This window comes from Triticum urartu, chromosome 4A (assembly GCF_056163025.1).
Source record: "Triticum urartu cultivar PI428250 chromosome 4A, HENAU_Tu73, whole genome shotgun sequence".
In the NCBI taxonomy this organism is placed as follows: Eukaryota; Viridiplantae; Streptophyta; class Magnoliopsida; order Poales; family Poaceae; genus Triticum; species Triticum urartu.
Genome location: NC_141876.1, coordinates 104,417,098 through 104,432,216, shown reverse-complemented (window position 1 = coordinate 104,432,216; position 15,119 = coordinate 104,417,098). Strand labels below are relative to the sequence as shown.

The 15,119-nt window shown below is 43.5% G+C and overlaps 1 protein-coding gene and 1 pseudogene across 1 annotated transcript; both read right to left on the bottom strand.

The window, feature by feature from the left end:
* Positions 1–2,876: 2,876 nt before the first annotated feature.
* On the bottom strand, positions 2,877–3,814 carry LOC125553625 (dirigent protein 21). Its single transcript, XM_048717383.2, has 2 exons — positions 3,704–3,814; positions 2,877–3,632 (listed from the first exon to the last, which is right to left on the bottom strand). Exon 2 carries the CDS (start codon positions 3,609–3,611, stop codon positions 3,084–3,086), a length of 528 nt encoding a protein of 175 aa, XP_048573340.1. The 5' UTR covers positions 3,612–3,632; positions 3,704–3,814; the 3' UTR covers positions 2,877–3,083.
* Positions 3,815–9,268: 5,454 nt separating this feature from the next.
* Positions 9,269–10,215, bottom strand: LOC125553604 (dirigent protein 1 pseudogene; annotated as a pseudogene).
* Positions 10,216–15,119: the final 4,904 nt, after the last annotated feature.

Sequence of the window (15,119 nt, the reverse complement as noted above, 5' to 3'; positions counted from 1 at the left end):
ATACATTGTAGCACATCACAAATACAATTCACTCAATATGCATGCTCATATGTACATAGCACCCCTTTTACATATTCCTTCTCGCTTCATGTAAAATGATCAACTTGAAAATGCTATGATATACCCTTGGTGAAGATTTTTCTAAACCCTCGGCGTGGGACTAATCTCACTATACAACTTGGCCACATATGCCTCTATTAACGAACTCAGATATTGAAACAATACACTATGATGTTTTATGAAAAATGCAACAATGTTTCAACAATTTTTTTAAGAGCAATGTTGCAATTATAGGTAAACCATATGGAATCAGATTTATAGGCTGAAGTGACAATATTTGGTTGTCGAATAGGAAATGTGAGGCTATAGGACGCTCTATTTGCTCTAGCGCTTCCGACCAAACACCCATTTTAGAAAAGTTAATAAATCATAAAGGCGCGTGTTGCCGCGCTCATCCATTCTAATGAAATAATAATACAAACATTTTACAACTATTTAGTAATTCAAATAAATAATTTAATTTGAACACTTCTAATTACCCAAGTCCATAACTATAGAAAAATATTTTTGATGGAAGAAATAATATTTAATTAAGAGGCCACATCTTTGCTTGAATACTTAACTTCAGTTTATGTTCTAGCACAGATATATTACGCTAAAGGGGTATCCTCCAATTACAAAGAGAAAAAAACACCAATGTTCTTGTCTGCAATGGGCCAATGGTACTTCAACACCCAAGGGAGGAATAAAAAGTACATGCTTTTGTTGTGACAGGATATAGGTGCAAACTCAACTACTCATGGTCTCGTTAGGCTGGCCGTTCATTGAACGAACACTAAGACCATTTTAATACAACTGTCCAAGTATGTTCCTGATAAAAGATGACATGCATTCCTTTCTTTTCAGTACATAGATGATCGTGCGTCAGATTGTAAAAAAATGCAGTAGGATAAGGATGCTCAAGGAGTGATCATCACATTTGCAGTTCATTTAAGCAATCCTTCAAATAAATATATGAGACCAACCAAGGGAAAATGAAGGCTAGTACTCCCTCCGTTCCTTTATATAAGGTGTATTTATTTTTTGATAAAATTCCAAAATGTAAGGTGCATTTCTTCTAATTCCTCATAATTCACTTGTTAGCCCTCCAGAAAAAAGAAAGTATCTCTCTCCTGATTGTCTGTATCTCTCCTTGTAGCAAAAGAAGGAAAGTACCTCTCTATCGATTGCATGTATCTCTTACTTTTCTGGACTAACTGATTTACTTGCCACTAGCCAACAAATTTGCCAAGGGTAATTTCGCCGTAACATGTCTATACTTATGTGCCTTGGTCACCGTGCCGAAAATAATACATCTTACATAAAGGAACGGAGGGAGTAAAAAATACAGTAGGATAGGCATGCAGAAAAAGTGATAATCACATTTGCAGTTCACTTAAGCAATCCTTCAAAATATATGAGACCAACCAAAATGTTGCCTTAAAGAACATTTTTCTGGAAACAGAAAAAATAAGGAGCAAGCATCATAGATCACCATGCATAGATAAGGTCAATCAGTTACCTCTATTCCTCTAACATGAACAAAATGGGGAGATGATATCGAACATACTACATACATATTTGCCAATATTTTTAGCATTAGCATGTGGTTTGCTCATCCCATTATTTGAAACCATGGCCTTATACTTCAGCCCTGACAGAGCTATCAATTCAGAATTCAGAATTAAGAAAAAACAACTAATCCACCAGCGGCAGTACGGATGAACATGAAAATGATACATCTCAAACTGACCAGTAAGAATCAGTAAACAAAATACATTCATCAAATCGTAATATGAACTTGCAGTGCTCGTACCTTCCGCACGTGAGTTTATCTCCCAAAGTGAGCACGCTGGGGAGAATGGGGCTCTCTCTCCTTCCCGTCAGAAATCCACAGCCATCGCAGAGAGAATCCATTTGGAAGTTGGTTGCAAGGTTGGATCCGAGCGGCATGGAAGTCACGGGAGGTCTAATAGCCAGAGGGTTGCTGCAGCAGTTGCACAATGCCTCTTTTTCTTCCCCAGCAGTGACTGCAGCAAAGGAAGCCGCCGGCTGCCGTCTGTTATCTGTCATTAGGTGGATCGCCGTCGTTGTGCGACAGGGATGGAGCATGGAAGGACAAGAGGAAGGAGAAGAAGCGGGGGGTCTGACGTACAGGGATGGCATGTGGCGGTCGGCTCTAGGGTTCAGGGAGGGTGTGCGCTGGTGTGAGGAGGCCGCTGCCACCACCATCGCCTGATTCGCAGATTGTAGAGAACCCTCTAGAGTCATGCGCCCAACGCACGCGTCAATCCAATCGTAACCATGTATTCAGAATCGAAGGGTACGCTGCATCGGTGACTGAGAGGGCCTCCAGGTGGGTCTTCGCAGCAGTAGCCCATTTAGTGTTGGGCCGGCCGGGGCGCTTGAGTGGCGCAGTAGAATAGACGGATCGCACGGTGGAACGACCAGAACATCCAAAGCGTTGAGCGAGTCAACTGTACGGGTCAGAATGCCAAATCGTTGTGGAGACACGTAGCTCGCCGCGTTATACTGTTTCTCAATTTCTTGTCTTTGTCTCACGTTGACAAAAAAAAGCACGACTTGCTTTTTCGAAACTAGGCCCCTATGGTATGTTTTGATGAACATTTGTAGCCAACTTTGATGTTGTAGGAACCAACTTTAGTGCTATAAGATGCAACTTTACTACTAAATGAGTCAACTCCTTATTAACTGAAAATTGCGCATTGACTGCTAGGCAGCTGACCAGAGCAGCAGTCGAAACGACACATCTCACTGATGGGGTAGGTGGGGCGGGATGTCAGCAGTGAAAAATGTACATCCACATGTGGGGGGAGTTTCTCGTCGACTGTTTCATATAGTATTTAGTAAGAGCAACAAACGAAGTTACACATTTCACTAGTATGATAGTTGGGTGGAGTGACAACAGTGAAAACCGCACATCCATATACAGGGAGGAGTTCACATCGCCTACTAGGCAGTTGGCCGAAGACAGCAGAGGGAGTTTTACAAAAAGAAAAAAAACGTACGTGCACGCGCTGTGCCTACACCTGCAGGTACATGTCGATCTGGAGCACGGCGTTGTTGGTGGTGGCGTTGTAGGTATTCGTCCGAAGCAGGCCGTATCCAGCAGCCCCGCGGAAGGCGCCGGTGCCGCCGACGACCGGCAGCTCCCTGACGGTGTCGAGGATGGCGTCCCTGGCGAACACGGCGATGGCGCTGCCGTTGTGCTTCCCCGCCGTGAACAGCAAGTTGGCGCTGAGCAGCAGCGCGGCGTCCGTCTGCGACGCGAAGAGGTAGAACCCCTGCGCCCTCCCGATGACCGGCGACGCCGCACCGGGCCCCTCGGTGAGAGCATCGTCGATGGTGTACATGTCGCCGAAGCGGTTGCTGGGGTCGTTCGGCAGCGGCGTCAGGCCCCTGACGACGCGCACCGCCGTGGCCGCTCTCGGCGCCTCCGCCGTCACGATGTCGTGCATGTAGAAGCGGAGGTGCGTCGTGGCTGGAGCCACCGCGGCGACGAGCGCCAGAGAGGCCAGTGCCATCAGCTGCACGCTGTGGTGGATGGCCATGGCGCGCAAGTACTGGCCGACCTGCGCGCCGTTCCAAGGTGTATAAGAATTGCATGGCGTAGGTAGGTGAGATCGAGATGTTTTGTACTTACTAGAAAGTGCTTTTCATCATGACAGGTTGGTGCGCGCGCGGGGCCGATGGTTCTCAAAGCATGAGATGCCCGGGTCGACACAGGATCGATCCATGATATACTTTTGCGTGCATGTGTGGCTGTTCTGGCTGATAGGATTGAACAACTGCACAGTGTCAAGTCCAAATCGGAGTTCGGTAGGAGTACGTGTGCTCAATGGTGAAGTTGGACCGGTCGATCTGCGTCACCATGTCGCCATAATAGCGTCAGATACATATGGGGAAAACACATATTTAGACCCTGTTTGATAGCAAAATATTTTCTATGTATCTGCTACTCCTTTACGGTTGGATGAATATGGAAAATATGATATAGTCAGAAACGAATAAATACGGTGTGGGCATGGATACAAAAGAAAGTTTACTGAACCTCAAAAACTAGTTGGACAATAATACAAAAAACACGACAACTGCGAACGATCTTACATTATGGAATGGAGGGAGTAGAATTATTAGAAGAAATAAGGATGAGTGCTTGTGAGCGGGTGTGAAAAATGAAAAAATGTGAACTAAAAGCTCGTAGCTCGCGGGCTTAATGACCACTCGATAGCTTGGCTCATTAAACTCACATTCACTTCTTTATGTACATAACTAATCATTGATGTCAGCTTGTTAAGCCTGACAAACAAGCTAACAAATTTCACCAGCAGCTCGTTTAAGCTCATTAGTGAAACACAACACATATTTTATTTTATTTGCCAATTTTTTAAAGCTTAATAAGCTTAACGAGGTGAGCCTTAACTATCACGATCTTAACAAGTCGAGCAACTCGTTAATACACTCATGAGAGTGAGAGGTGTGTACCATGTAGCCAAGAAATTAGGATCACAGAAGTAGGGGATAATTATATTATTTTTAGGGGATACAGAGGGCTGGAGGCACTAATAGAAAAAGGGTCATTTGTCCCGGTTCGTAAGGCCCATCTGTCTCGGTTTAGGAACCGGGACTAAAGGGTCGTTACTAAAGCCCTTGGCCTTTAGTCCCGGTTCTTATATGAACCGGGACAGATGGGCCTCCACGTGGCTGTAGCCAAGAAATTAGGATCACAGAAGTAGGGGATAATTATATTATATTTGGGGGATACGAAGGGCTGGAGGGGCCTATTTAGCCAAAAGATAAACTTCGCAAGTGCGAAACCAAAAGTGTCGTTCTATTTTCATTTTGTAATTTTTCATTTATATTTATGTGTTTATGCTCCATCGCTATTTTTTGAAGTGGACATAAAATTTCCACTTCGTTTCATCATGGACCTGTTGCTGAGGTGGTGCGTTTTCTTCATCTGGATTATCGAGAAAGATGTCAACAACACCATTTTGCTTGTCTTCAGCTGTGGGCACCAGAACGATGACCTCGGTGGCAACTTGCTGCTCTGGTTCATCCTCATGAGGTGGGGAAGGAAGAACCTGCTGCAAGGGAGCACTCGTGCTGATAGGAACAACATCAGAAGCCATGATCTGAATACGGCAATCTTTCTTTCCTTTCGGCTTGGTAGCTCTGGCTAGTGCTTTTTGACATTTTCCTCTTGCACTCTCCTGCGAGCAAGATCTTCCATGCAATCAATTTCTTCGTCTTTCTATCACACAACTGAAACACATCCATGTGTATTTCGGAATACCATTCAACCTTTTCATTCCGAATGGCACTGAGGGACTTTGTGTGATATCAACAATTTCCTTCTTCAGGCTTTTTCTCTCGTATTCAGTTTTGGCTTCATTTCTCATCTTCTCGAGAGCTTGCTTGTCATTAACTGCTTTCTTGAGCTTCTTGGTGATTTTCTTCATCTCAAGGTTGTGCTTCATTCTCAAGGTTATGCTTCGTTACCAGTTCGGCAACATCTTCTGGCAACCCCAAAGTGCTCACATCACTTGTTTTTGCATCATATGCTGCACTATCAATGATGTCAATCATCATCCTGAAATCTCTCTGAGCTGGTTTGTCTAGGATTGCGGCCTGGTCATACATGGGAATTTCATCACCCATTTCTTCATCAAAAGACTCATTAGACGAGTCAGAAGCAGCCTTTCTAGTTCTCTTGGTGGTAGTTTACTTTCATGGGGCATGAGGCGAAACAAATTTCCTGCATTTGCTTTCTTTGGAGGTAGATGCGTGCTCCTTCTTCTTATGTACGTCTTGCTTTGTGAGCTTATGTGTTTATGCTTCGTACTCCCTCCTTCCATCTATATAGGGCCTAATGCATTTTTCGAGGCTAACTTTGACCAAATGTTAGAGCAATAATATATGACATGCAACTTACACAAAGCATATCGTCAAATTCGTATGTGAAAGGAGCTTTCAATGATATAATTTTCACAGTATGCATATCATGTACTATTAATCTTGTCAATAGTCAAAGGTTGTCTTGAAAAACGCATTAGCCCCTATATAGATGGAAGGAGGGAGTAGCCATTTTGTTGGAGTGGACATAAAATTCACTTTGTTTCACCCATAGAGTATTATTTGCAAACTATCAGAACCAGTACTACAATGAGTTACTCCCTCCTTTTTGGTTCAGAGGGCCTATTTCAAAAATCAGAAATTTCCAATTTGTAAGGCTCATTGTCTTGGGAACATGCAAAGGTAGCCATGTTCATATTAAATTCTATCATTTTTTGTTCCCAATGTAAAATCAACCAATGCATGAAGGAGTGAGAGGGCCATGCATGCAGCACAAATATGTTGCCTAGAACTTTAAGTAGGTCTTCTTGGTTGATGTGATTTGCAAGATGAGCTCACTAAACCAGAAGGGAGTATTGTTTAAGAAGTAAAAAAACACCAATAACTTTCTATAACCCAATCGTGGTACTCTTTCGTAATCTACTAGTGCTCTCTCCTGTCATCCATCAAAACTTTATAGGAGATAGAGCACGATGGCGAGATTGCAGACCCATATGTGTGATTTGTGAAGCAGAAGTATGTACACCAAGCAGTTGAGTTTTTTTGTTCTGGGCAATTTGCTCTTTCTTCCGCAATACCAATACGTTTTGAAACAAGCCATGCATCTTACGAGACATTCTAGGCTTGGGTTGTGGTGGCTTTGATGTAGGTTAATTATCTTTGATTAAAAATAATTATGTTCAATCAGAGATAATTAACCTACACCAAAGATAATACGTTCAAATGGTTGAGTATGGTTATTTTTCCTTTGTGTATTTGTCCCACATGATGTCATTTGAAAACATACATATTTGTCCGGGGGGGGGGGGGGGGGGGGGGGGGGATAGACATGTATGGAAAGAAATATATGTGACCAACTATATCTATCACTTTCCACTTAGCTTCTATTATGTGAGAGAACTCGCTGGCTATGATCAAATGAATAAAAGCCATGTGATGTTCCTGATAGATGTAATGCATGAATCTTGAAGAAGAAATTTTCCTATCGAGCTGGCATGTCGCACCAATGAATGGAGTTACATCCTATCAAGGATCAAGAGAATTTGTGTATGCTAATCAGCACGAATGCATGGGAAAAAAAATGTATTTTCCAGTTTCAGGTTAAAACTATATGTCACGTTTCATTTAACCTCCATGTGAGAGAACTTGTTAGCTACAATCAACGAATAAAAGTCATGTGATGTTCCTGACTGATGCGATGCAGCATGAAGGAGAAATTTTCCTATCGAGCTGGTCAAGTCACACCAATGGAGGGAGTTACATCCTATCAAGAATCAAGAGAATTTGTTTACGCTAACGACCACGAATGCATGACAAAACATGTATCTTCTAGTTTCAGCTGAATACTATCTGTCGCATTCCACTTAATCTCTATGCGAGAGAACTTGCTAGATACGATCAATGAATAAAAGCCATGCGATGTTGCTGTTAGATGTAATGCATGAACCATGAAGGAGATTTTTTTTTCTATCGAGCTAGTCAAGTCACATCAATAAAGGGAGTTACATTCTATCAAGGATCAAGAGAATTTGTTTACATTAGGTGACCATGTGAATGCATGAAAGAAAAAAAACAATATCTTGTAGTTTCAGGTGAAAACTTGCAAAGATTGTGACTCATTTCCAAATATGGAGAAAACTAGCTTTACTGAATGAAAAGTTTATTTCTTTTCCCGAAAAAGGAGAAAGTTCAGCACGTGTATATGAGTTAAATTTCCTTCTCTTTGAGTTCAGGTCTTCCCAGCACATCCGTTGTGTATAGCAAGCATGAAAGTTTATCCTCTCTCTCGATCAAAACTTTGATTGACACATATCTATAACCATCTATTTAAATGTCACATCTGATTCGTTTGAACCTTCGTGTTTTCGATGATGAGATATCATGTGGAAGACTAATATTTGATGCCTATTAACAAATGACATGATCTTCAACACAAGTCTAATATTGTATATATCTTGTAACCGTTTGAACTTTTATGGTACTTACTGACTCTTTTTTTCGTGAATACGCATAGTCCGTATCTTCATTGATAGAGGGGTAGAAGTTACATGTGGTGCTCCTCGTGCATCGTACACTAGAAGGCGTTAATGAGAATGCAATAAGCAAAGAGAGGGGGGGGGGGGGGGGTGCTCAGCCCAGAGATACAAAAGGTTTAGGTCACATGACTGATGTTACTAAGCCCTCGAGCACCCATTTTCGCCCAGGTGTGAGCTTCCTCATGTATAGTGTGGATCATGCGGATATGCGATGGTGCGTGGCTCCATAAGAAACTCAAGCGTTGCGGTGCTTCCAGATTGTCCAAGCAATAAGAGCAGCGGGAGTTCCAATGCCCTTGCGGTGACTAGGTGCTTACCGGCCCTTCTCGAAACAATTTTTTTATGGTACAGTCACAGATATTCACATACACTCACCCTATGTACAAACGCACGTAGACCCTATCCTTATGAGTATCTCTCAAATACTGAGCTAGCACAACATTTGAGATTGACCAAGGCACCACAGACGCCTCATAGTTGACGGATACGTCTTCTCCCACTGAACAAATATCGTCGGAAAGACTGAAATAAGTTCTGAAAAATATGAGCACTAGTGCCAAGTCTATGACTTAAACCCTGATGGATTGGTTCTACCATAAAAAACCTAATCTTACGCGTACCCGCAGACAAAATCCATCAAGTTACACAGAGTTTGATGTTTGTTAAACATAATGAAAGCCTGATGGCATGTGTATGCGGCTAAATGGATAAGATTCCCTGATGGTAGTCATGCCATTCGACCCTCCTGATGAATGCATAAACTTTGGGGCCGCCAGCCCTCCCCCTCCCCCCCCTCTAAGTCCTTGGATTAAAATTCAATGGTTGTTACTCTTCATCCTTATTATTGTTCTTACTCTTCCTAATGCATGCTTCCTCCCCTTCGACAGTAACACCACTCGTCGATGCTTTCGCGAGGTGCTAGATCGCTCTCACTGGTGATGCCGGCTCATGCTCGCCTCCATCTAATCGGAGCGACACCAAATCGAAAAAGCCTCCCACTCGAACCAGGCAACCTCTTCCTCCTTGTGTCAGTGACACCGCAATCAGCCGCAACGTCCTCGGCTTATTAGGTCCAGAGAAATTCGACTAAAATCAATTTATTTTTTCAATTCAATAGGCGGCCCGTAAAGTTTCCATGAAATAGACACAGACATGTGTAGTTCTAAAAAAAAGGATACATACATGTGTACGCCACGAATTCGTGTAAACACGTCTATACCATTTATTTGGTGTCTATGTAAAAGTTTAAGGGACGCACATACACACATGAAACGGATCGCGTCCCATTTACGTGCAGATTATTACAGTTTTATTTTATTTTATTTTGCGAAACTGTACGTGCAGATTTTTGAATCGCGAACATGCAGCAGGCACAAATGCGAGCGAGCGCGTGTGTCCGCTTCTAGTCTTGCACTTGCACGTAGACGTCGAGCTCGACCACGCCGCCATTGGCGAGGTCGTATTCGTAATCCCGGGAGAGCATGTAACCTCGCGCGAAACGGAACCGTCCGGTGCCGCCGACGACCACTGACTCGCGCGTCGCCGAGTCCAGGTCGACGCGGCCATTCACCACCACGGAGCTGCCGCTGTACTCGCCGGCCTCCAGGAACAGGTGCAGGTTAAGGTCCGACACCACGCCGCCCTCCGACACCCGCACGGCGAACCCCTGCGCCGTGCCCACCCGCGCGCTGCCCCTGTCGGGGCCCTCTGTCAGCGGGTCGTTCAGCGCCACTATGTCGCCGAACTGCCGCGGCGACGTCGCCGTGCCGTTGTCGGGCGAGAGGGAGCGGCCGGACACGACGCGCAAGGCTGTGGGGTTCGGGCCGGTGTAGAAATCGTCCATGTAGAAGTGGAGGTGAGTGGTGGAGGAAGCCACGCCCCCGCCGGTGTTGTAGGTTGCGGCGGTGCCGAGGAGGACGGCAGAGCAGAGGAGTGGAAAGGCCATGAGCTTGCCACAGTCCATGTATGTATGCCTGGCTACGGGCATACTATGTGTAAACTATAACCACGATTCCTGCTAGATACCAAAGCTCTAGAACTAGGAGAGTAGGATGCAGTTTGCACTCCGCGTGCCCCGGTATTTATACTGGTCAGTCTAAGTTGGAGTTAGGAATTACTCCCTCTGGAAAGGAATACAAGATGTTTAGATTACTAGTACCATTTTCTATATTTCTTTTGAGAAAAAGTTGAAAACATGAGAGAGAGAGAAAGAGTCGAGTCCAAATCACACGGCGTGATAGTATCCGTGTCTCGGTGTGTTTTTTCATGTTAGGAAAGCAGTCCATTCCGTGCACAAGTAACAGTACGCTCGAAACAAAACGAATTCCTCAAGCATGTGTCTCGTCTCTTATATGTGGGACCTTCTATTCAACGCAGTGCGTGCCATGAAAATGCGAGATGCACGCGCACCCCTGGCTCCCCCGCACGCCCTTTTGGGTCAGCTCATGTGCGGGCGCGGAATGGCCCCTGTTTTTTCATTTTCTTTTTTCTTGCCTTTTGTCTTATTTTCATTTATTTGACTTAAAAATAAGTTCCCATTCCAAAAAAGTTCCAAATTCCAAAAAATAAGAATTTTGAAAAAATGGTTCAAAAAATCGTAAGATCTCATGAATTTAAACAATTCATGATTTAAAAAAAATCAGGAAATCATAAAATGTTTGCGGATTCCAAAGAAGTTTGTGGTTTTGTAAAACGTTCCAATATTCAAAAAATGTTCTTAGTCTTAATAAAAATTATCAGGAAATCAAATAATGTTCATGATCTTGAAAAAAATGTTCGCATATTAAAAAAATATTTCACAACAATTCAAAAAATGTTTCCATTTTTTAAAACAATGCTTTAAAATATGTTGATGAATTCAAAAAATACTCATGCATTTCAAACAATATTAATCAAAACAAAAAAATGTTCGTGAACTTATAAATTTATTCCCAAATTTTAAAATTCTTCGTTGATTTAAAAAAATCTTCACTGATTCAAAACAACGTTCATGTGTTTAAAAAAATCTTCACAATTCCAAGAAAATGTTCTTGTTTTAAAAAAAATCATGAATTTTTAATAAATATTTGCAAAATTGAAAAATGTTCACAATTTCAAAGAATGTTCAAAATTCCAAAAAAATGATCACAAATTTGAAAATGTTCATAATTTAAAAAAACAATCACGAATTTGAAAGATTTTCGCAAATTGCAAAAGAAAGAAAGTAAATAAATGAATAAATAAGAAAAAAATAAAAATGAAAATGAAAAGGTTAGATAAAACAAAAAGAAAGAACATAAAGAAAACGGTCTGGGAAGGTTCCAAAACTGAAATGGAGCTAGTTGGGCCGGCCCAAGTGTTGTCATTTGATGAACGGGATCACATCATTAGAGAATGATGTGATGGACAAGACCCATCCGTTATCTTAGCATTATGATCGTTTAGTTTTATTGCTATTGCTTTCTTCATGACTTATACATATTCCTCCGACTATGAGATTATGCAACTCCCGAATACCAGAGGAACACCTTGTGTGCTATCAAACGTCACAACGTAACATGGTGATTATAAAGATGCTCTACATGTGTCTCCGAAGGTGTTTGTTGGGTTGGCATAGATCAAGATTAGGATTTGTCACTCTCTGTATCGGAGAGGTATCTCTGGGCCCTCTCGGTAATGACATCACTATAAGCCTTGCAAGCAATGTGACTAATGAGTTAGTTGCGGAATGTTGCATTACGAAACGAGTAAAGAGACTTGCTGGTAATGAGATTGAACTAGGTATGATGATACTGACGATCGAATCTCAAGCAAGTAACATACCGATGACAAAGGGAATGACATATGTTGTTATGCGGTTTGACCGATAAAGATCTTCGTAGAATATGTAGGAACCAATATGAGCATCCAGGTTCCGCTATTGGTTATTGACCGGGAATGTGTCTCGGTCATGTCTACATAGTTCTCGAACCCGTAGGGTTCACACGCTTAACGTTTGATGACGATTTGTATTATGAGTTATGTGCTTTAGTGACCGAAGTTTGTTCGGAGTCCCGGATGAGATCACGGACATGACGAGGAGTCTCGAAATGGTCGAGAGGTAAAGATTCATATATTGGAAGGTAGTATTCGGGCATCGGAATGGTTCCAAGTGATTCGAGTATTTTTCCGGAGTACCGAGGGGTTACCGGAACCCCCCGGGAAGTGCTGGGCCTACATGGGCCTAAGGGAGAGAGAGGGAAACCCGCAGGGGGGGGGTGGCGTGCTCCCCGCTCCTAGTGAGTCCGAATAGGACAAGGAGATGGGGGCGCGGCCCCCTTTCCCTGTCCCTCTCCTTCCTTTTCCCTTTGGTGGAAGAAATGAAAATGGGGGGGGGGGGGCGAATCCTACTCCTAGTAGGACTCCCTCCCATGGCGCGCGCCCCCTGGTTGGCCTCCTCCTCCTCCCATCCTTTATATGGGGGCGGGGGGCACCCCAAAGGCACACCAATTGTTCTCTTAGCCGTGTGCGGTGCCCCCCTCCACAGTTTATTCCTCCAGTCATAGCGTCATAGTTCTTAGGCGAAGCCCTGCGTGGATTACATCACCATCACCATCACCACGCCGTCGTGCTGACAGAACTCTCCCTCGACCCTCTGCTGGATCAAGAGTTCGAGGGACGTCATCGAGCTGAACGTGTGCTGAACACGGAGGTGCCATATGTTCGGTACTTGGATCGGTTGGATCGTGAAGACGTTTGACTACAGCAACCGCGTTAACCTAACGCTTACGCTTTCGGTCTACGAGGGTACGTGGACACACTCTCCCCCTCTCGTTGCTATGCATCTCCTAGATAGATCTTGCGTGAACGTAGGATTTTTTTGAAATTGCATACTACGTTCCCCAACAGTGGCATCCGAGCCAGGTCTATGGGTAGATGATATACACGAGTAGAACACAAAGAGTTGTGGGCGATAATAGTCATACTGCTTACCACCAATGTCTTACTTTGATTCGGCGGTATTGTTGGATGAAGCGGCCCGGACCAACATTACATGACCACGTTCATGAGACTGGTTCTACCGCCGTGCTTTGCACACAGGTGGCTGGCGGGTGTCTGTTTCTCCAACTTTAGTTGAATCGAGTTTGACTACGGCCAGTCCTTGTTGAAGGTTAAAACAACACATTTGACGAAAAATCATTGTGGTTTTGATGCGTAGGTAAGAACGGTTCTTGCTAGAAGCCCGTAGCAGCCACGTAAAACTTGCAACAACAATGTAGAGGACATCTAACTTGTTTTTGCAGGGCATGTTGTAATGTGATATGGTCAAGACGTGATGATATATAAATTGTTGCATGAGATGATAATGTTTTGTAAAAGTTATCGGCAACTGGCAGGAGCCTTATGGTTGTCGCTTTATTGTATGAAATGCAATCACCATATAATTGCTTTACTTTATCACTAAGCGGTAGCGATAGTCGTCGAAGCAATAGTTGGCGAGATGACAATGACGCTACGATGGAGATCAAGGTGTCAAGCCGGTGACGATGGAGATCATGACGGTGCTTTGGAGATGGAGATCAAAGGCACAAGATGATGATGGCCATATCATGTCACATATTTTGATTGCATGTTATGTTTATCTTTTATGCATCTTATTTTGCTTAGTACGACGATAGCATTATAAGATGATGCCTCACTAAATTTCAAGGTACAAGTGTTTTCCCTGAGTATGCACCGTTGCGATAGTTCGTCGTGCCGAGACACCACATGATGATCGGGTGTGATAAGCTCTACGTTCACATACAACGGGTGCAAGCCAGTTTTGCACGTGCAGAATACTCGGGTTAAACTTGACGAGCCTAGCATATGCAGATATGGCCTCGGAACACTGAGACCTAAAGGTTGAACGTGAATCATATAGTAGATATGATCAACATAGAGATGTTCACCATTGAAAACTACTCCATCTCACGTGATGATCGGACATGGTTTAGTTGATATGGATCACGCGATCATTTAGATGACTAGAGGGATGTCTATCTAAGTGGGAGTTCTTTAGTAATATGATTAATTGAACTTTAACTTATCATGAACTTACTCCTGATAGTTTTTGCATATCTATGTTGTTGTAGATCAATGGCCCGTGCTACCGTTCCCTTGAATTTTAATGCGTTCTTAGAGAAAGCTATGTTGAAAGATGATGGTAGAAACTACACGGATTGGGTCCGTAACTTGAGGATTATCCTCATTGCTGCACACGAGAATTACGTCCTGGAAGCACAGCTAGGTGCAAGACCCGCTGCAGGAGCAATGATATGTCAATTTTGCATCATGTTTTCTTACTGTTATTTATGATGTTTTTATCCATAATAAAGCTTTTTGGAGTAATTCTAATGCCTTTTCTCTTATAATATGCAAGGTATACACCAAGAGGGAGAATTCCGGCGGCTGGAAATCAGGACCTGAAAAAGCTACGTCAGGCTACCTATTCTGCACAACTCCAAATGAGCTGAAACTTCACGAGGATTTTTTATGGAATATATGAGGAACATTGGAACCAATAAGTATCAGAGGGGGCCCACCAGGTGGGCACAACCACCCTGGGCGCGCCAGGGAGCCCAGGCGCGCCCTGGTGGGTTGTGGTCTCCTCGGCCCACCTCCGGTGCCCATCTGCTGGTATATAAGTCATTTTGACCTAGAAAAAAAAATAAGGTGAGGACTTTCGGGACAGAGCGCCGCCGCCTCGAGGCGGAATTTGGGCAGGAGCACTTTTTCCCTCCGACGGAGCGATTCCGCCGGGGGAACTTCCCTCCCGGAGGTTGAAATCATCGTCATCATCATCACCAACAACTCTCCCATCTTAGGGAGGGCAATCTCCATCAACATCTTCAACATCACCATCTCCTCACAAACCCTAGTTCATCTCTTGTGTTCAATCTTGTTACCGGAACTATAGATTGGTGCTTGTGGGTGACTATTAGTGTTGAT

Coding starts and splice junctions, on each gene's coding strand:
- LOC125553625 (XM_048717383.2), bottom strand. CDS start 3,611: ATGGCCATCCACCACAGCGTGCAGCTGATGGCACTGGCCTCTCTGGCG.